Below are 23,389 nucleotides of genomic sequence, written 5' to 3' on the forward strand. Positions count from 1 at the left end.
TTTCTGACAATTAACTTCCATTGTGGCTCAAGATCTCTGAAATCCCACTACATCTAAGTTAAATTGGCTAGATTATGGCAGATTCAAAGGCAATGTATTGGATTATAAATTATGGTATTAATTGTGTTTATTTTGCTGACAAGGTTTCTTTGAATTGAATTCTTACTGGACGATAGCAAAGCGGATGTACCGGGGGGGCAGCAAGACAAAGAATCTGCTCCAAGCTATTACTCTGACAGCCATGTTACTAATCAGGTTCTGAGGATTACAATTCTAAATGAGGAAATTTATCAGAGTTAGAAAAATCTCCTCGGCAGGATGTTGGTGCATTGATTACTACTGAAGCAGGAGCTTTGGGAAACACTATTTCAGCAGTCTAAAAGTGGCCACAAGTAGTTCTCTGGCTTTCCCTGAGCTTTGAGAACAGAATTCCAGGAGCAAATACATACTGGAAATTCATTTGGCAAGAGTTAACCTGGTTGTCAAGGATAACTGAACGTTGCCCCGAATATCAGTTTTGGGAACTCCATTCATAAGTAGTCCCACCAGCTGAAATAAGATGTGCTGCACCAAGATCTATTCAATTGTTTGACCTTTTTTATATCATAATTTGATCATATAGCTTCCCAAGTGACTCTACATCAGTCACTGTAATGATCCATCATGCTCTCAGATTCTGACAGACTTTACATATCACTTACCATTACTGATCTCTGGAAGATCAAATTTGGTGAAATCCCACCATTGGAGGCGATAAGTGATATTGGCAATATTACTGGCCACTGCAGACTGCCCGTCACCTATCACAGCACCTGCAATTAAAGGTTGAGAAACTTAGTAAAGGATACCTTTTAGCCGTTATCATTTGACAAGCTTTTTCCAACCATTACCCTTTTTACCAAGTTGTGAACGTATAATCTATACTGAGTCATGAATAGGACATGGAAGGGACATGCCAAACAGATTGAACTTTGACAGACATTTCATAACTCTCAAAACATTTAAAGGAATCAGAAAGAGATCATACTGTATATAATATCAATAATCAAATTTTGCACTGACTTTCTTTCAGCAACAAACATTTTTACATTACTCTCGGTGGCTGGAGTGTGGCCTGTTTATTCATTCTGACAGGTAAAGGACATCACCAGCAAATGGAGGAAGATTTTTACTGTCAGAACAGCTTAAGTTGGGAGATATATTTACACAAATCAATTTGATCTTTTGTCAGGACATAGCTACAGAAGTAGATTAATTAACTTCTTCTGATGGTCAACAAGATCATGGTTGATTTGAAAATCAATTTCATACACTTGCTTTTGCTTCATCTCTTAATACCTTAAATATTTACACTCTCATTTTAAAATTCACTGATCTAGCTTCAATTGTCCTTTGTGCAGCAAGTACCAAAGCTTTGCCATCTTTTGCATGAAAACATTCTTCAAAATTTAACTCTTGAAAGACATAACTCGAGATTTCAGTCTAAGACTCCTAGCCCTATGTATGCAACTACTGGTAATAGTTTTTCCGAACTCACCTCATCTATTTTCGTAATATATTTTGTACCCAAAATCTCCAGTGCCTAACCATTGCCAACCATTGACCCACGCCTCAAGCTCTGGAGTTTCCTCCCAAAACCTCTCAACTCTCTTTTAGTTCACTCCTTAAAAAACCTGTCACTGTCTTAGTATCACCATGGGGCTCAGAGTCAAATTTTGCTTTAATGTGTTTTACTACATTGAAGGAGGTACTGTCACTACATAAATGAAAAGGTATTGTTGCTGGTTTCTGGAAACTCTTTAAATTCAATAAGTGCAACAATCACAAGGTACCAGCTCAAAAAGCATCTGTTACCCCAATTTCTACCCATTCCATGCCCACATAATAACTGACACAATCAGTGTTGAGATAGTTGAATACAAAATTAGTTATCAGCCTTAGGCAAAAGTAGCAACACCAAGCTAAGAGAAAAAAAGCTTTTAGGTTCACACCCCATTTCAGGGACTCAACCATACAGACATAATTGACGCTTCAGTGCACTACTGTGGATGCGCTAAACTGATTGAAGTGTTGTGTTTTGAATGAGGGGTTGAATCATCTGCATCTCAGACAGAATCAAAGAAAGAGCATGGTACTTCTTAAAGAAAATTTCCGAGCTGACCAACAATAATTTATCAACTAACAGAGAGGAAATAAAATCTTGTGATTTACCCATTACTCTTTCTGCTTTCTTGCTGCACATAAATTTCCAAAATAATCCAACTTTAACATATGTCCATTCACTGTGAAACACTTTCGAAAGTACTGAGTTCATGCAAGATGCTTTATAAACACAAATCCTTGACTGGTTTCTAAAACAATAGTATATGCAATGGCTGAGGATGGGCAGAGATCCAACATCCTTATAATTTTTGTTTACAATTCATTAAGTTATGAATCAGAGCCAAATTCTAGATAAATTAAAGCTCCAAATTGCTTCATTAAATAGGATATTAAAACTTCCTTCCACGATAAATTGTAGTGAATTCAGCATTTTGCTATGTAAAGCATAAAACGCTTTCAAATCAAAACCTATTTGCAGCATCTGCATTTCAAAAACAAGTTGCCATTAATATGCTTTTAAAATCATGAGCATCATTTGCAAGATCAGCAACTGAAAATAGCAATGGATTTAAATGTAATTTTGTTAAATAATTGAATATAAATGGGAGTTCAAGCAGAAACTTTTATAGAGGCTCAATATTACAGCAAAAAATATAAATAGTGCACATCAACTTAATAAAGTTTACAGGCAGTGGCATTTAATGACTTGTAGGTAGAAATCTTGATTTTTGAAGCCAGAGCTTAGCACAATTTAGTGCAAATAATTGAACTGGTACAAAAGGTCAGAAAATTTAAGATGATCCTGCAAAAATATTCCACAGACTGTTATTTACCTTTGACTTTTAAGTTACAGGTTATTCTGCTGTAACGTGCGTTTCTTCAGCTCGAATTGGTTATAACTCAATTGACGAATTGCGGGCATTGTTTGTATACCAAGAACTTTCTACTGAATGGATACAGTGATTTTCTATTAGAAATCTTCTACAGTGGTTTTACATAGCACGATTTCAGATAGCGCAGGGTCACAGATGAACACAACTGTTATATTATAGCAGAACAACCTGCAGTTTCAACCAGGCTCTGTCGACTAAACTGGTCTCACACAGAAGTTAATATTACACAGATCCAGGAAGGCTCTTCAGATTGCACTCACTGTCTTAATCAGAAATCACACGACACAAAGTTATAGTCCAATAGGTGTATTTGAAATCACAAGTTTTCAGAGTGCTGTCTTTTGTCAGGTGAAGTCCTCATTGTCTTAAGTACACAGTTACTTGTAAACAGGCTTTAAAAGATTTTTCATTTAAAACATCTATTTCTAAATAACTGACTCAAATATACCAATTAAGTGCTTCCATAAAGTTTTATTTAAAATATTGTCCGCAGTGATTTTAAATCCTCACAGAGAAAGCTCAAGCCATCATTGCGAAGGCATGATTTTTGGTGATAAATCATTTACACCTGCATTAACAAAGCTGCATCAGGCTGCCAGTCCTAAACACATCAAAGAATACTTTCAAATGGAAAGAGAAAAAGAAGGAACAATGTCATCCTGTTATGCTGCCTTGAACAAAGTCAAAATGAGATTAGATTCCCTACAGTGTGGAAACAGGCCCTTCGACCCAACAAGTCCACACCAACCCTCCAAAGAGTAACCCACCCACACCCAATACACTCTGACTAAGGCACCTAACACTATGGGCAATTTAGCATGGACAATTCACCTGACCTGACCAGAGGCTGGAATCAAACCTGGGACCCTGGTGCTGTGAGGCAGCAGTGTTAACCACTGAGCCACTATGCCACCTCCATTGTTACCCCTTGAATTCTTCCAGTGGGCAAAAATTGGAACACCAAATGTGGATGGAGCTCAATTTAATACAATCCAAAGTTTGGGTCAACCAGTGCCCTGGCCAATGTCTATCCTCCAATTAACACCAAATGAACAGATTATCATGGACATCAGCTGGTCATGAGAGGTGCTATAGTAATGCAAGCCTTTTTTAAGTCAAGGCATTTCTTGTAATAGTTTCTCTTTCTATCTGCAGTATTTACCTCAAATGTTCTTAAATTCCAATCAAGTGCCCAGTTTCTAATCAACTTTAGGCCCAAGATTCACTTCCACATGTATGGTAGCCAGCCTCATTACTTTGCTGCAATTAGGTATACAGCAACTATAACATTAATGCCAGTCCACACAATTTATCCTTGGAATGGTCTAGATAGGTGAAAACATATAGGTATGCAGGCTTTGCAATTTAAGCAGTACATGCAAATAATGTTTCTTCATTGATACTGATGAGAAAAACCAGATATGTCTGAAAAGGAAATACTGAAGTTAGACCTTTCTTAAACAGTCCAGGGCTTGTAAACTTGAGCATTCTCATTAATTTTTAGCATTTTGTATTTTAACATTAAACAAAAAATTAATTATAAATGCCATTTTATTTTAATTGGGCAATCTGATACAATTACGTATTTAAACATTACAACAGTTCCTCTCCTGCATCTAATCTAGTGAACAAAGACATTCTATCAGCTTCCAGAAGCAATTCAGAGGCACGGTATATAGTCAAACTCAAAACCTATAAAACAAAGAAACTGCAGAGGCTGAAGATCTTAACCAAAAACAGAAATGGTTGGAGAAACTCAGCAGGTCTGGCAGCATCTGTGGGAAGAAAGCAGAGTTAATACTTCAAATCCAATGAATTTTTAGTACTGCTGACCTGCTGAGTTTCTCCAGAAATGTCTATTTTTGTTTCTAAACCCACCCTCTTGTTTACAGAATTACCTGATTGCATTGGCTGCCTTTCTTCCACCTTTCCCATCATTTCAATTTGGCTCATTCCTCTACTAGTGTTTGTACTAATAGCTTCCTTCCACCCTCAGCTTCAGTGCTCTTTCCTGTTTCTTATCTTTTGCTTTTTCCCTTCAATTGCCATCTATTTACCTTTGTTCACTCAGATCCCTTCCATCTACCATCCTGCTGCACCCCAAGACCAAATCGCTGGTACGCCAAACCACATTGCATTCTTTACTCAACCGTGTCCTGTGGATTCTGTACAGGGAAAAGGAGTTCCTGCTCACAGTATAGACAAATCCTTAACTCTGACACTGAAATGCAATGTCGAGAGGAGATATAAGCTGGTTTGGGGCATGGGCAACTAGACTCAGGAAGATGAGATGTCCAAGATATGAGAGGTCCAACATCTTCAGCAGCAAATATTGATAAATAGTCCCAAGAGGTTACACCTGGCTACATATCTTCTGGTACGGTGTACACAAGCCAGGTCGGGATTTTGATTGAGACTGGCAATACTAAAGCTATACATTTTGGTTTCCATGGAAACTGCAGCCTTAATCTAATTACATGTTTTGCCTTGGTTGGCTGCCCAGGCAAAGTACTAATCTATTCAAATCCTCTTCTCCCTCTTGCTTGGTAAAATGTTTTGGAACACTTTGCTTTGCTAAAGGCACTAATTAACCACAAATTACTGCTGCAGCATGTTGCAGTATCGATGGAGGGAATTAACAAGCATTCAACCCAATGAAAATTTTCAGCTCAACTCAGTGGAAATAGCAGGAATTCCTGAAGGCAATTAACTTCTTATGAACATGGAAACAAACCTCTGCAGATGTTGGAAATCCAAAACAGGGACAGAAAATACTGTAAATGCTCAGCAGATCAGGAAGCATCTGGACAGAATAAATCTGAGTGAATGACTTAAACCTCCGAAGGATTGACAAGCTTTGGATTGGTGCTATGCTGCTCCACCTTCCTTGCATCATGTTACTAGCCTGGCTTCTTCAGACATAGAGTGCAATATTGCTCAGGACAGTCAATCATACTTCTGTAGACCATGGCGGGGGGTGGGGGGAGTGTGGCATGGAGACAAGACACACCCCTTTTTACAGCACTAGCCGCCATATGATAAGTTTAAAGGTCTAGTCTGAGAATTAGTGAACAGACAATCATTAGTGAATGGATGAATAGATAATTGATAGCAAATGGATGAATGGGCAAATTTTAGTGAATGAATGGATGATGTCAGTGAATATATGAGTGGAGGAATGAGTGAATGCATAAATGGTGAGTAATTGATGGCCCACATAAGATTCAAAACTTTCATGTCTAAATACAGATAAATCAACAGCAGTATAATAAGAGACTAAGATAATGCCACCACTACAGCCATACAATTAAAATCAACTAGCATTAAATATTATAAATACTGGCATGTTCATGGAGAACAGAATAAAGTCATAATTAAAGCATTTCATTTCGTGATACAATTCTCCTGCTCCAGATAAGTTTATCAGACCTCAGGTTAAAATCATAATGTCAATATCTTTCATTAATCTCATGCAGAGTGGGAGTGGCACATAAAATTAGAATGAGAAAAGAAACAAATAAGCCTGTTTCTAACGGGCGAAATTTCAAATTAAACTTTCTTCACCTTGTTTAAAAAAAAAGTTGATTTGGGCACATTTTGCAACTTGAGAAAAGATCAGTCCACACTTACCATGTTATATACGGTTTCTTTACTCTTCCTTATTTTCTGGCATATTTTCTTAATATTTTGCAAACATTGCTCTTGAAACAACCAACTTAAAAATTCACTTTTCTTTTTAGATGTTTAGACTCCAAAGACAGTTTTTCCAGTTTACAAGTTCAAAGATGGTACACATTAAGCAAAAAAACAATTTATATCTCAGTTAACTTGCAAGATGTTTCGCTTTCAATTTGGAAAACTTCAACGCTTATGACCATAAGACCATAAGACCATAAGACACAGGAGTGGAAGTAAGGCCATTCGGCCCATCGAGTCCACTCTACTATTCAATCATGGCTGATGGGCATTTCAACTCCACTTACCCGCATTCTCCCCGTAGCCCTTAGTTCCTTGTGACATCAAGAATTTATCAATCTCTGCCTTGAAGACATTTAGCGTCCCAGCCTCCACTGCACTCTGCGGCAATGAATTCCACAGGCTCACCACTCTCTGGCTGAAGAAATGTCTCCGCATTTCTGTTCTGAATTTACCCCCTCTAATTCTAAGGCTGTGTCCACGGGTCCTAGTCTCCTCGCCTAATGGAAACAATTTCCTAGCGTCCACCCTTTCCAAGCCATGTATTACCTTGTAAGTTTCTGTTAAATCTCCCCTCAATCTTCTAAACTCCAATAAATACAATCCCAGGATCCTCAGCCGTTCTTCGTATGTTAGACCTACTATTCCAAGGATCATCCGTGTGAATCTCCACTGGACACGCTCCAGTGCCAGTATGTTCTTCCTCAGGTGTGGGGACCAAAACTGGACACAGTACTCCAAATGTGGCCTAACCAGAGCTTTATAAAGTCTCAGTAGCACAATGGTGCTTTTATATTCCAACCCTCTTGAGATAAGTGACAACATTGCATTCGCTTTCTTAATCACGGACTCAACCTGCATGTTTACCTTTAGAGAATCCTCGATTAGCACTCCCAGATCCCTTTGTAATTTGGTGGAACCAGATTTGTTTATTTTTTTCCTTCTTGACATATTAAAAACTATTAGCAATGAAATGAACTCATCAACTGTCCATGAGCTACAAGCTGCTGCAATAGGAAAACAAGGAAACTTTAAAATTTTTCAAAATTGCATATCCTTTGATGATTGCAATGACTATTACAAGTGGGTAAGTGGAACTGCAATATAAAAACTGATTTAAGAGAACATTAAATCTAGCTCTGCTCCTGCAGATATCCCCATCTTTGAAAAAACATTTGATTTCCTTTCCCTGGTTGCTCAAAAAAGGCTGGTATTTAGTAATCTCTCCAATGGTTATTATTTTCACATAAAAATAACATAATTACAAATTGTCATCAGTAGGTCTTTTTCTTGTCCTTTTCCTCAAAATTATGTTCGAGTTTGCTGAAGAAAGACCATTTTCAAACCAATCGGCCTCCCCTCTCACAGTACAAATGTTGTCTTCCCTTTACATTGCTATTTCTTGTGAATTGCCCTGACGAGTGCAAGATGACAAAATGTGTTTAGCTGACAATATTCAAGTTCTGTACCATTAAATGACTAAAAATTATCTTCATAATCAACCATTCAAGCAAAATAAATATGGCAGTTGAATGTGGGGAATATTTTTCTAGCTCTAACAAGGGACATGTATTTCTGCCATTTCCAAAAGGGCTTCGCAACTAATGTGTGCAGTGGATGTTTTAATACAGGTAAAATGCAGTGGTTAATTTGCATATCGAAAAGTGCCACAGAAAACAATGAGATACATCATCAGACAACCCTTTCTAGTCACCTTAGTTGAGGGATAAAGATTTATTAATAAAGTATAAATTTCTATTATTCTTCAAAGATACACCATATGTTCTAATGTGGAAAGCCAAGTGAAGAAGCTTACAATAGAAACAAATCTTTACATATTGTTTGGTAAGTTTTCATTTATAGAGATGCACATGACAAGTGTATACATCTCAATTGGTCATCATAGATTCAGTACTAATATTCACATCTAACTTCATCCTCAATTTCAGGCGGTTCTTATTCGTATTTTTTAATAAATTTATTTGAATACATTACTATGTACATTTGGGGTAGATAGGTCTTGAATTAGGACCTGCTGACCCAAAGGTAGAAACACTAGCACTGCGCCACAATAATGCTCTACCTGATGGTTAAATTAAAAAAAACATATTTTTTTCTAAACAACCTCTTCAGAGATGTTATGACACACCTCAAGGAGCAGGTGGGACTTGAACACAGGCCTCTTGATCCAGGGAGAAAGTGAGGTCTGCAGATGCTGGAGATCAGAGCTGAAAATGTGTTGCTGGAAAAGTGCAGCAGGTCAGGCAGCATCCAAGGAACAGGAGATTCGACGTTTCGGGCATTCCTGATGAATGGCTTATGCCCGAAACGTCGAATCTCCTGTTCCTTGGATGCTGCCTGACCTGCTGCGCTTTTCCAGCAAGACATTTTCAGCTCCTGATCCAGGGGTAGGGATCCTGTGCCACCCCTGTGCCACAAAAACCCTCTCCCTGTATTTATTGGTAGACGAGTGATTCACTAGTGAATTCTCAGCACATGTAGACAATTAAACACAACATGCAACTGACATTCAATTCTCTGTTTATTTAAAGATTACTGCTTGTATGCACAGTAAAAATGTCAAAATAAATCAAATTAGAGAACTTCATATTCCCCACAAAAGATTACATTGTGAAACAGTGCTCCCCCAGGATCCTGAATAAATGATTTACATTTCTTTTTGTTATCAGACACTCATCTATCATTTAATCTGAGAGACTTCCTTTGCCTCATCTCACTCTCACGTTTTGTGGTAATCAGGTTACCCCACAACTGTGAAAATATTCCATATAACATTCAATACCTTCAATGTGTCCAATAATACAGCATTTCGGTTAAAAGATTTGACCAATAAAATTCCATATACATGCAATGGAGAGTGGCATTAACGCTGGGCTATAAATCGAGAGTCCCAGATAATGTTCTGAGGAACTGGTTTCAAATCCTACCATGGTAGATGGTGGAATTTGAATTCAATAAAAATCTGGAATCAAGGGTCTAATGATGACCACTGTTGACTGTCAGAAAAACCCATCCTTCCTTTAGGAAGCTGTTTTATCATTTGCTATATGCACACTCATTGCGTTTACTTGTTCAGCAATGGTTCAGGAACCTGCAAAGCTTAACGAGCACTTCTTTCAACACTTAGGATGCCAACATGAGGAAGTGTGGTGAAGGTGGCTTGGCCCTGAATGACTGGATTGATGGGAATTTATTGCAAATTCTCAACCAAGACAGTGGGTTTGGACTCGGTTATTCGTTTCAATGGATAGACTGGGGAAGCTGGGCTGGATTTCCATGCAGCAGAGGTGGTTTATAGGAAATCTGATCGAGATGTGCAGATGCCTGAATGGTTTTGATGGGTAAATGGCCAGAAATCATTCCAGTTACAGGAGCACTGATTAATTATGTAAATCTGATTATGCTAGTAAAATAATCAGAAGAGAGATGAGAAAACATTTATTTACTCAGCAACTTGTTGTGACCTAAAGCACACAGCTTGAAAAGGTGATGGAAGCAGATTTAACACCTTTCAAAGAAAAATAGATAAAGATGTGAAAATGAACAAAAACAAACAGACTTACTGGGAAATAATAGGGGGTGAGAGTTAATTGGATAGCTCTACAATTGAGCAGACACAGCCCCAATATGCTGAACAGCCTCCTTGTATGTCATTTAATTCTCTGATTTCTGCACAGGCAGAAACTCATCATATATAGTTGTAATCAGGCCAGCACCACATGCTCTATCTACATGGTTTAAATTCTTTTTCAGTTTGAATATCTCAACTAAAAATCCCCTGAACATTCTGTACTCTAATGAGAACAGACCTAGCTTCTCTGATCTATCAAAATAACACAAGCTCCTTATCCCTAGAAACATTCTTGTCAATCTATTCTGTACTCTCTGTAAAGCCTACAAATCCTTTTTAAAGCATGGGCCCCAATATTCCTGTGCAGTCACTGTTTTAACAGAGTATTGAGCTTACAAAAAACACATTGCAATTTCTAAATTGTCCAGTTTATTTGATTATGTAAAAACTAAAAGTTAAAGTTATTATTAGGCACACTTTTTTTTCCTCTGCGCTAAGTAGTGGTGACAGCTTGCAGACAAAGGATGGAACAAGTATGACAGCTCCCTCTTCTGAGATAGTCGTCACTTTCTTCTTAACCCATGGAAGTACATAATTAGGAATAAAGTTTAAATGAATAAACTAATGCTCTCTGAAGAATTCTGATTTGACACAAGGCAAAACATGCATAGAGGGGGAAAAAATAATGATTATTTGTATAGGCACAGAGACATCCAGGATAAAATGCTGCTACTCAGATAAATGCCTTTACATTTGAAGTTAATGTCATTTTGTATTATTTTCATTTACAGTCTTCAGACAGAAAGACTTCTTGTTTTCTAAGAGGATTCTTAATACGAAGGTGATTTACTCCTCTTTTAATACTGAAAATATTCCTGGACAACTTTCAGAAAGAGCTTTAAAACAAACTGATTTGCTTCAGTAGTGAGCTGAGTCACCACGTATGATGGGTACTGTCCGCCTCCTCATTGTCCAAATGAACATCCAACAAACTATTGTGTTGATCTTTGCCTGATCCTGCCACATATTCTGAAAACAGTTTGAGTTTACCACAAAGTAGTGATGAAGGAAAAATGTATTTTGGCTAAGGCTCAATATGCTTGCTTGAATGGATTTCAACTTCTGCTGAAAATAAAATACAGAAAGACTGAGCTATCTACCAGCAAAATCCTATTTAAATTAATTGAGTAAGCACGTGGTCTTACAGTGTTAAAAGAATAGCCACCATCTGCAGATATAAAGTAACTTTTGCATATTGCTACACAATGCATTCACGTTGCACCAAGGTTCGATCAAACTCAGATTTTATAATAAAAGTTTGAAACTTTCTTACAACTGTCATTGACGTACTCCGTTTGAAGATGACAATGTACAGTTCAAAAAAAAATTAATGTTCCATCCACAGGTACCAATTTATGGAAAATAGGTGCATTCATGGTCTTCTAATTAATCCCCTCACAATAAAATAGCCAGCCAAATCTCATTGCCAACAGTTTCACTGCGGTATCATCATTTTCAGGAAAAGGTTGAAAGAAAAAGTCAAACTTTGAACCATTTCTTCCTCAAACCATTTAAGGCTCAACTACAGACACGGCTTCCACATGGTTTGCTGATATAAAGGAGCAATGGGAAGAGCGATAAAAAAGATGGCAATTCATCTAGTTTTGTAAAGTTTTATTTAAGTTAGATAAGCCAGAAAATCACACCACTCTTCTTCCTCAGCCCCACACTCTTCCTACCAAAAAATGCTCCAATTTAGTTTGCCATATAGATGAGGCTTATTTAGTTTGGGGAGAGATGTAACTGAATACATCAATTGTGACAAGTGTCTTTGCGCTAACAAAGAAACGATTACATTCTTTCAAAAAGTGATCTGATTAACAGCACGAGAATACTGTCGCTGCAAATGCCTGGCACTTTCAAAGATCCATTGATGATATGACAATGGAAAGAAAATGAAATGAGTAGGGGGTTCTCTCTCACCAAGTTAATTGAAATAGGCCTAGCTGTTGCTATACTATAATCTAATTAAAATGATAATTCTGAAATAATATCCATATCTCTTGTATTAGACTGACATAATCTAACTTGTCATGCTTAGAGTATGTGTCAGCAAAAAAATGAAAGCCTAAAAGTCAAGTTGTACATGGAAGATAGGATGGGGGAAAATGCAATTTAACAATATAACTGCTTCAAATTTTGAATCCCATCCCATTTCTCTCTCATTGCCTTCTTTCAGTTTCCTGTTGTTCAGGTTAATTTTCCATCCCTCCTGTGCAAGGATGAAGACAAGAATGCAGCTGATGTGGATTTTAAGAAAGAGTTTAATAAAGTCCCACATAAAAGGCTAGTTAATAGAATTGTCACTCTTGCAACAGTGAGTTATTTTAAGTGGTTATTTTTCTGACTGTGGTGTTCCGCAAAGCATTAATGCATTTAAAAAAATAAACTACTTGGATATTGAAAAGAATACCAAAATCACAGATAAGAAACATGACAAAATAAACTGCAACAGGATATTGTGATGAAGGCTCATAATATATTCGGCGTATTTATAAATTATGAAGTGAAAAATGAAGTGAGGTTTCAAGCCTGATTTATGTTTCTACATTGAGTGTGTTAAGAATGAGAAAGAATAGATTTTCAGTTTTGTTTTTGATTTGTTCAGACAGTGGCGATGTTAAGTCTGGAACTATGTTTTGCTTACACGTATTTAACTACAGCCTTTAAATCCTTGAAGTGAACAGTTCAGTTCATTAATAAAAATGAAGAGAAAATAAAAAAATTGCAGTTGCCAAGCAAGAATCCAGTAACACAAAGTCAGAACAATCCAGAAGAAGTCAGACATATTATGGATTCAGAGTGAAGACTTCCCAAAAAACAGACTCCAAAATGGTTCGTGAAGGACTGGGGAAGAAAACTCCACAAGTAGCAGACTGTTGGGATGTCAGAAAAACATGCCACAAGGCTGTGGAGGCAACAGTTTAAGGAAGACATGTTAAGCAATTTGCGAGCTAAGTTAGCAGCTTGTGAAGTAGCTCAGGAAGAGACATTACCAAAGAAAATAACATCTGATTAATGCAGAAATTTGCCAAAAAGAAACTGATTACAGCTAATGCCAGCTGAACAGGAGCTTTGGCATGGACAATGGGTTGATCCTTGACTGAAGTTAGGGAATCTCCTGGGGTAAAAGGATTGAATCTTTCTTTCTGATATTTCCATTGAGTGAATTTCAAGTCATTATTATATAGTGTAAAACAAACATTTATTACACAAATGAAAAATATGAAGTTTCCTTTTGCTAAAAGGACGCTGACAACTTCTTGCTAATGTATTTAGTAATTTGACTTCACAGTAAACAAAAATAAAAATAAACTTATGGTCTATCAAGTCAGGCCTCACACCGGAATCTGACTTGTCTAGTAATACCATGAGTTGGGACCATAACAATATTGATAGGTTAGCAGTTAGGACAGTCAAGGGGCAGATGCAATTTCATACAAAGAAATACAGATGACTTATATTATCACAAGGGATTGAGAGGTGTAATACAGACTTAGTAACACAGTTCTAAAAAGTGTGCAGGGACAAAAGGTGTAGTGACTGGAACGAGGTCAGTCAGGTGGATCTCAGAATATGGGTGGTCCAGTTGGGGCTGTTAATCTGGTCCAATCAGGGAGCTCTGACTGACAGGTATATAAAGGAGTGTCAGAGATTCTTTTTATTCTCGCAGCCGGATCTGTGCTAACTGCATCAGTGTTATGTATTATGCACATGTAAATAAAGGGTCACTTGGTGATAGAATATCTGCCTTCATAGAGTTATGCACAACATAGTCCCTCTTGAAATAAGTTTTTGAAGGTGGCATGATATGCTGAGGTGGCAGTTAGCAAAGCAAGTATCTTGGATTTCATAAATAGCATTTTTCAGTATCAAAATAGCGAAGTTATAATGAACCTTTATAATGGTCCAGTTTGGCCAAAACTAAAGTACTGCCTCCAGAGATGGCAGTTGTGAGCTACAATTAGTAAGATGGCTGCAACGTCGGATGCTTCAACTGGAGCTCCTGTGCTTCTCTCTCTCTCTCTGCAGTCCCAGCGCAGTGCAAGGGGAATCCTAAGCTTGGAGCACCACGTGGGGAATCGAGAGTCCTGGAGTGACGCGAAGTGAAGCAAACCCCTGCACAGTGCGACTTCCCTTGTTGCTGCTGAGTGCCAGTGAGGTATGGATGGAGGCTGCAGAGATGTGGGACAGTTGTTGGACCTGGGCAAAAGTGAGGACTGCAGATACTGGAGATTACAGTCAGAATTAGAGTGGTGCTGGAAAAGCACACCACGTCAGGCAGCATCCGAGGAGCAGGAAAATCGACGTTTCGGGCAGGAGCCCTTCATCAGGACTGAGGCTAAGGTTGTTTGGACCTGGGCTTGGTGCCACGTGCTGAGCTGCTGCTGTTTGGAATTCTTTACTGGACTGTCATGTAAATCCTTTTAATAATGTTTTAACTACCTCATTTCTAACTTATTCTTGGACATTGTAAGTAATACTACTGCTTTCCTTTAAATCTTCTTTAGTATAACATGACATTTTTTTACTCTATAAGATTTGTGCCTAGGTACTTGTACCTAACATGGCACTATTAAAGGTAGCCATTGTAAAAATTTTTCACTGTATTCTGAAGTGACAATAAAAGGTATTCACATCACAATGTATGGTCACCAATTCGAACTAAGAGCGTGGTTCTCAGGTAGGACATAAACAATGGCACAGGTTGGTTGGTTTGAATGGCTCATTTGTGTGTTGTAACCCTTTCTTCTTAGGGTCAGCTGAACATGACGGGAAGATCGCAGGGGAAAATTCTGAATAAGTTTTTCCAAAAAGTATGACTCATATTATAGTAATAAAAGCTGAAGGCAGTGTACAGCAAAACTAAGTGCAATAATTCTCAAAAGTTCAGCGAAGCGTTAAAAAAAATTATCAATGTAATTTTACCATGGCCGACAGCAACATATTCTACTTCAGACATTGTATTTCTTTTGCTTTTTTTTTCACAAGAAATTCATGAACTTGACTAGGTCAATAAAAATGACGGGGCTACAATATTGCAGTAATCAAAAACTGCGATCAGTATCTGAACTGTGCATTAAAATACATATCTAGAATTATTCTTAGTAGCAGCAGGCACATTGCAATACTGAGATCTGATTTCAGTCTCTAATAACTATGGGTTTCATTCAGACCGAAAGGTTCCTGTTAATTTACAACTGTCAAAAGAGAAGGGCTACTCATCGGGGCTTCAAGCCTCTCAATCCCACAATAAATTTACACTAATGATGCCACAGGCAGTAGTTCACAAATCAGGAATTACGAAATAGATTACAATTTCTAACCACTTCAAGAGACAGCTGCCCATTCTTTATTTATGCATTGAGTTTTAAAATTGTGTTGAAAAGTTACTCTACTTGTTGAAGTCAGACTGATATCGATATAATGAGGTGACTGAATTTAAATCCCACTGTGGCACACAAAGAGCTCTGGTTACAGGATGCAACCTAAGTATTAATACTACCCTATATATGAAACATAGAGTTGAATAAATTATTAAAACTGATTAAGGATATAAATTTGAATTTAATTACATCTAACATTTGTAAAGGATTGCTCAATCCTTTCCAAAACAACTCAGTGCCAAAGTTTAATGTTACTAGAAAAAAAATACCAAAGACACCTTCATTAACTGGCATTTTCTATTTTTGGGAGGAAGAAGCTGTTTAGAAAGACAAGATTGGGATTAGCTTGGTGAAGATGTCGGTCACTGCATCTCAAATCCTAAACCAATTTTGTAGATCTGATTAATCATGCGAAATGACAAGAGTTTGCAAACTTCATTGCATATTTATAGAAATTCACTGCTTCACGGAGGCAGACCAATGACCACTGCTTCCTTCCACTATTATTGAAATTGTTAAATGTTGACCAGGAATCACCTCCAACTCACTGCATTCCATCGCCATTCACAGATTAAGTGCATTTGGATGCAACACTTGGACAAAGCTTAAATTGATAAGCATGGCTTAGATAAAGAATGACAATCATTATATGATATAGAATCATTAAATGATATGGAACCATTGTTTCTTTGAACATCAGTGCCATTTCGATTTGAACAGTATATTTCTGTCAGCTCTTCAGTTCAGCTAACCTGTAAAGTTAGGCACTTGAGGTCAACCTAAGAATCGCTGTTCACATACAGATATAACACCCTGAAGATCCATGATAGTTTCATCTATAAATGTCAGATCAGACATGATCTGTAACAACCCTCAACTACACCTTCCTGTTTGTTTTGCATAACTATTTATTCACTTACTGAGTACAAATCTGTCAATCTCAGTCTTGAAAATGCTTAACAACCCAATATCTACAGTCCTCTGCCGTAAAGAATGCCACAAATCCATAATAATCTGACAAAGGAAATTCCATCTCATCTCTATACGAACTGGATAATCCCTTACTCTGGGTTAATGCTATCTGGTTCCAGACTCTCCCAAAAGAGAAAATAATCTCTTGCATATATTCTGTCAAATCCAACTAGAATCTTGTCTGTTTCAATAAGGTCATCTCTTGATCTAAATGAGCACCAGGGCAAACCCATAAGCAAATCCCTCCATACCCAGGATCAGCTTAGTGAACCTTCTCAGAACTGCCTGTAAAACCAGTATATCTTTCCCGAGATAAGGGGCGTGAAACTGTTCACAGTATGCTAGATCTTTATTTTCTCCCCCTTTGTTTTTTTTTGATGTTTCTCTTTTAAACATTCTCAATCTCTGGCTTACCATCTTGTAAGTTTATTTTAATCCTCAACTTCCCAGGTTAATCAAGTTTGGCTTATCCTCTTCCAGAATCCTCATTCTCAGTGGGATATAGTATAGAAAATAGGAATGGCAGTAAGCCATTTGGCCTTTTGAGACCAATCTACCATTCAAGGTCATAATGGCTAATCCTGTATCTCAAAGCCACAATTCCACATTGTCTACATATTCCTTGATGCCCTGAATATCTAAAATTTATTAAACTCTTTCTTGAATATGCTCGGTGACCTGGTCACCACAGCCTTCCATTGTGGCAAATTCCACAGGGTGATCACTGTCTGAGTGAAGAAATGTTCCTCCATCATGGTCCTAAATTGTCTACCTGGTATCCTAAAACCGTGATCCTTGATTCCAGTCTGCCAAAGCAGAGAAAATATCCTGCCTGCATCTAGTCTTTTGGACCATGTTTGAATCTTATACTTTTCAATCAGATCTTCTCTCATCCTTCTAAACTCAAGGGGCCCAATCAAACCGATCGCTCCTCATCTGTCAGTACTGCCATTCCCAGTATCAGCCGAGTGAACCTTTGCTGCATACTCTCTATGGCAAATGTATCTTGTAGGGAGACCAAAACTACACATAATACTCCAGGTGCAGTCTTACCAAGGTACTGTACAACTGAAGGCATCCCTTCTTCTGAACTCAAATCATCTTGCAATGAAACATATGCTTTGCCGTCCTAACTGTTTGCTGTTTACTTTCATTGATTGGTATACAAAGACATCCAGATCCCCTTGGACATTCACATTTCCTGAAACACTACAGTTTAAAAATAATACTCTGTACTTCTGTTTTTCCACACCAAGTTGCATAATTTCACATTTATTCACATTAAATCGAGTCTTCCAGGTGTTTGCCCACACACTCAAACTATCTGTATCATCCTGAAATCTCCTTGCATCCTCATCACAATCCCACTAGTTTGTGCCCACAAACTATTCTCTTAAAAGACTGCCATTGTTGCTCTATCGTCTCTGCTGCTAAATCCTTTCCCCACCTGCCTCAGCTAACCCTGTTTGCATTTCTTTGTAAATACCCTTATTTCATTGGTTTTCAACCTAAGTTTACCCCTCTCAAACTGAATGTCACATTCTGTTATTTTATGGCTACTGTTTCCCAGGGGAGTTTTTACACTGAGACCATATGTTATAAACCTATCTCATTATTCATTACTAGATCCAAAATACCCTGATCCTCAGTTGGATCCATAACATATTGTCCTAGGAAACCATCCTGAATACACATGGAATTCTTCCCTGTGGTTACCTCTGGCAATCTGGCTTCCCAATTTACTTGAAGAGTGAGTCACCCGTGATTAATGTGGCGACTTCTTTTAACATGCACTCATTATCGCATGATTGACCCTGTCTTTCCACAGACGCTTCTTTTGAAACATGTTTAATATTTTTAAAATGTGACCATTTCTATATAAATTGCAAAAAAAACTATGTACATTTTGTTTTACTTTTGCATTAACAAAAGAAATTGTTATGCTGTGCTCGCTACAGATAACTGGGAAACAGATTGCAAACTTTAAAAAGGTGTAAAGAGAGATAGAGATCAATATATATTTTGGCATGCCTTTAGCCAGAATCATTACATGAACAAGGCCAATATATTTTGAAGGAAAGTCCACATTTGAGATGTGGGAGGCTTTCAAAGATAGGTTAATGGTTGTGCAGGATAGGCTTTCCCATTGAAGGCAAAGATAGGAAGGGCAAGATTCGTGAACCGTGGGTGACAGGAGAAATTGTACAACTAGCCAAGAGGAAAAGGGAAGCGTACATAAGGTCTAGGCAGCTAGGAACAGAACGGGCCCTGGAGGAATATCGGGAGAGTAGGACAAGTCTTAAACAAGGAACCAAACGAGCTAAAAGGGGTCATGAAATAGATTTAGCAAGTAGAATTAAGGAAAATCCCAAAGCATTTTATTCTTATATAAGAAGCAAGCGGGTAACTAGAGAAAGGATTGGTCCACTAAAAGATAATGAAGGAAAGCTGTGTGCCGAACCTGAGAGAATGGGTGAGATTCTGAATAATTACTTTGCATCAGTGTTCACTGAGGTGAGGAACATGATGAATCTTGAGATTAGAGAGAGAAGTTTGATTAGTCTGAATCACATTGGCATAAGTAGGGAAGATGTGTTAGGTATGCTCGAGGTTATAAAGGTGGACAAATCCCCAGGACCGGATGGGATCTATCCCAGGTTGCTGTGAGAGGCGAGAGAGGAAATTGCTGGGGCCCTGACAGATATCTTTGTAGCATCCTTAAATACAGGTGAGGTACCAGAGGACTGGAAGGTTGCTCGTGTTGTCCCCCTGTATAAGGATGGTAGTAGGGATATTCCGGGTAACTACAGACCAGTGAGCCTGACGTCGGTGGTGGGGAAGTTGCTGGAGAGGGTACTGAGAGATAGGGTCTATTTATATTTAGAAATGAATGAGCTTATCAGTTATAGGCAACATGGTTTTGTGCGGGGGAGATCATGCCCTACCAACTTAATAGAGTTCTTCGAGGAAGTGACCAAGTTGATAGATGAAGGAAGGGCTGCTGATGTCATATACATGGACTTTAGTAAGGCGTTTGATAAGGTTCCCCATTGCAGACGAATGGAGAAAGTGAAGTCACATGGTGTGCAGGGTGTTCTAGCTCGGTGGATAAAGAACTGGTTCAGCAACAGGAGACACAGAGTAGTAGTTGAAGGGAGTTTCTCGAAATGGAGAAAGGTGACCAGTAGTGTTCCTTGGGGTCAGTGTTGGGGCTACTGTTGTTTGTAATATACATAAATGATCTAGAAGAGGGCACTATTGGTATGATCAGTAAGTTTGCAGATGACACAAAGATTGGTGGAGTAGCAGAAAGCATAAAGGACTGTCAGAAAATACAGGAGGATATAGATAGACTGGAGAGTTGGGCAGAAAAGTGGCAGATGGCTTTCAATCCAGGCAAATGTGAGGTGATGCACAGAGATAAGTCTAATTCTAGAACGAATTATACAATGAATGGAAGAGCCTTGGGAAAAGTTGATAGGCAGAGAAATCTGAGAGTGCAGGCCCATTGTACCCTGAAGTTTGCTGCACAGGTGAATAGAGTGGTCAAGGCGGCATATAGTATGCTTGCCTTCATTGGATGGGTTATTGAGTAGAAGAGCTGACAAGCTGAAAATGTGTTGCTGGTTAAAGCACAGCAGGTCAGGCAGCATCCAAGGAACAGGAAATTCGACGTTTCGGGCCAGAGCCCTTCATCAGGAATAGGGAGAGGGTGCCAGGCAGGCTAAGATAAAAGGTAGGGAGGAGGGACTTGAGGGAGGGGCGATGGAGATGCGATAGGTGGAAGGAGGTCAAGGTGAGGGTGATAGGCCGGAGTGGGGTGGGGGCGGAGAGGTCAGGAAGAGGATTGCAGGTTAGGAGGGCGGTGCTGAGTTCAAGGGAATCGACTGAGACAAGGTGGGGGGAGGGGAAATGAGGAAACTGGAGAAATCTGAGTTCATCCCTTGTGGTTGGAGGGTTCCCAGGCGGAAGATGAGGTGCTCTTCCTCCAACCGTCGTGTTGTTATGTTCTGGCGATGGAGGAGTTCAAGGACCTGCATGTCTTCAGTGGAGTGGGAGGGAGAGTTAAAGTGTTGAGCCACGGGGTGATTGGGTTGGTTGGTCCGGGCGTCCCAGAGGTGTTCCCTGAAGCATTCTGCAAGTAGGCGGCCCGTCTCCCCAATATAGAGGAGGCCACATCGGGTGCAGCGGATGCAATAGATGATGTGTGTGGAGGTGCAGGTGAATTTGTGGCGGATATGGAAGGATCCCTTGGGGCCTTGGAGGGAAGTGAGGGAGGAGGTGTGGGCGCAAGTTTTACATTTCCTGCGGTTGCAGGGGAAGGTGCCGGGAGTGGAGGTGGGGTTGGTGGGGGGTGTGGACCTGACGACGGAGTCACAAAGGGAGTAGTCATTGCGGAACGCTGATAGGGGAGGGGAGGGGAGGGGAGGGAAATATATCCCTGGTGGTGGGGTCCGTTTGGAGTTGGCGGAAATGACGGCGGATGATACGCTGTATACGGAGGTTGGTGGGGTGGTAGGTGAGAACCAGTGGGGTTCTGTCTTGGTGGCGGTTGTAGGGGCGGGGCTCAAGGGCGGAGGAGCGGGAAGTGGAGGAGATGCGGTGGAGGACATCGTCGATCACGTCTGGGGGGAATCTGCGGTCCTTGAAGAAGGAGGCCATCTGGGCTGTACGGTATTGGAACTGGTCCTCCTGGGAGCAGATGCGGTGGAGATGAAGGAATTGGGAAAATGGGATGGAGTTTTTACAGGGGGCAGGGTGGGAGGAGGTGTAATCCAGGTAGCTGTGGGAGTCAGTCGGTTTATAGTAGATGTCTGTGTTGAGTCGGTCGCCCGAGATAGAAATGGAAAGGTCTAGGAAGGAGAGGGAGGAGTCTGAGACAGTCCAGGTGAATTTGAGGTCGGGATGGAAGGTGTTGGTAAAGTTGATGAACTGTTCAACCTCCTCGTGGGAGCATGAGGCAGCGCCGATACAGTCATCGATGTAGCGGAGGAAAAGGTGGGGGGGTGGTGCCAGTGTAGTTGCGGAAGATGGACTGTTCCACATATCCTACAAAGAGACAGGCATAGCTGGAACCCATGCGGGTGCCCATGGCAACTCCTTTGGTTTGGAGGAAGTGGGAGGATTGGAAAGAGAAGTTATTCAGGGTGAGGACCAATTCAGTCAGTCGAAGGAGGGTGTCAGTGGAAGGGTACTGGTTGGTGCGGCGGGAAAGGAAGAAGCGGAGGGCTTTGAGTCCTTCGTGATGGGGGATGGAGGTGTACAGGGACTGGATTAACATCGTGAAGATAAGGCGTTGGGGACCGGGGAAGCGAAAATCATGGAGGAGGTGGAGGGCGTGGGTGATGTCCCGAACGTAGGTGGGGAGTTCTTGGACTAAAGGGGACAGAACCGTGTTGAGGTACGTGGAGATGAGTTCGGTGGGGCAGGAGCAGGCTGAGACAATGGGTCGGCCGGGGCAGTCAGGTTTGTGGATTTTGGGCAGGAGGTAGAAACGGGCGGTGCGGGGTTGTGGGACTATGAGGTTGGAGGCGGTGGATGGGAGATCCCCTGAGGTGATGAGGTTATGGATGGTTTGGGAGAGCTGGCAAGTCATGTTAAAATTGTACAAGACATTGGTTCGGCGCATTTAGAATACTGTGTACAGTGCTGGTTGCCACATTACCAAAAGGATGTGATGATTTGGAGTGGATGCAGAGAAGGTTTACGAGGACATTGCCTGGTATGGAAGTTGCTAGCTATGAAGACAAGTTGAGTAGGTTAGGTTTATTTTCACTAGAAAAAAGGAGATTGCTGGGGGACCTGATTGAAGTTTACAAAATCATGAAGGGTATAGACAGGGTGGATAGAGACAAGCTTTTTCCCAGGGTGAAGGATTCAATAACGAGAGCTCATGTTTTCAAGGTGAGAGGTGGAAAGTTTAAGGGGGATACACGCGGCAAGTACTTCACACAGAGGGTGGTGGGCGTCTGGAACGCGTTGCCAGCAGAGGTGGTAGAGGCAGGCATGGTAGATTCACTTAAGACAGATGCATGAGTAGGTGGGGAGCAGAGGGATACAAATGCTTAGGAATTGACCGACAGGTTTAGACAGTACATTTGGATCGGCTCAGGCTTGGAGGGCCGAAAGGCCTGTTCCTGGGCTGTACATTTTCTTTATTCTTTGTCCTTTGTATTGGCCTTCATATTGCTTTAGCTGCACTAATCACCTGTTTCAACAAGTTAAATCTGGTATTAGCAAACGAAAACCTGAACAAAACCAGGAACTTGCACATACTTACTCACTGTAATAGGACTATAACGTGGTAGCTAGAAAAGTCAAACGGTATTTAGTAATGCAACATGATAAATAACAAATAACAGAGGAGACAAGGATTTTTCTTACAGAAATTCAGAAGACTTCAACAGGCTCAAGTCAGGGATTCAGGGAATACGGGCAAAGTTACTGCTATTTTTCCCAATGCATTAATGGTGTCGTATAATTCATAATAATAATACATTGTGAAATATGGCTCAAATGTTGTCATGTATCAAGCCTGATCTGTGCTGCTAATATTAACTTGATGCCAAATTATTGGCTACTTACATTTATCAAAGGAAGACCTAACATGTAGATATCACAAGTGCTTCACATAAACTACCTTAAAACGTAGTTGCATTATATGCAAACACAGCAGCCAATTTTGA

The 23,389-nt window shown here is 39.8% G+C and overlaps 1 protein-coding gene across 4 annotated transcripts in view; it reads right to left on the minus strand.

The window, feature by feature from the left end:
* Window positions 1-23,389, minus strand: part of LOC132824364 (activating molecule in BECN1-regulated autophagy protein 1-like) — a 446,197-nt gene that overhangs the window by 221,596 nt on the left and 201,212 nt on the right. For all 4 annotated transcript variants that reach the window (XM_060838755.1, XM_060838754.1, XM_060838752.1 and 1 more), the window contains one exon: window positions 702-812. In XM_060838755.1, the coding sequence (XP_060694738.1) occupies window positions 702-812 (111 nt within the window). The remainder of the gene's footprint in view (window positions 1-701; window positions 813-23,389) is intronic.

Source organism: Hemiscyllium ocellatum, chromosome 18, assembly GCF_020745735.1.
Source record: "Hemiscyllium ocellatum isolate sHemOce1 chromosome 18, sHemOce1.pat.X.cur, whole genome shotgun sequence".
In the NCBI taxonomy this organism is placed as follows: domain Eukaryota; kingdom Metazoa; phylum Chordata; class Chondrichthyes; order Orectolobiformes; family Hemiscylliidae; genus Hemiscyllium; species Hemiscyllium ocellatum.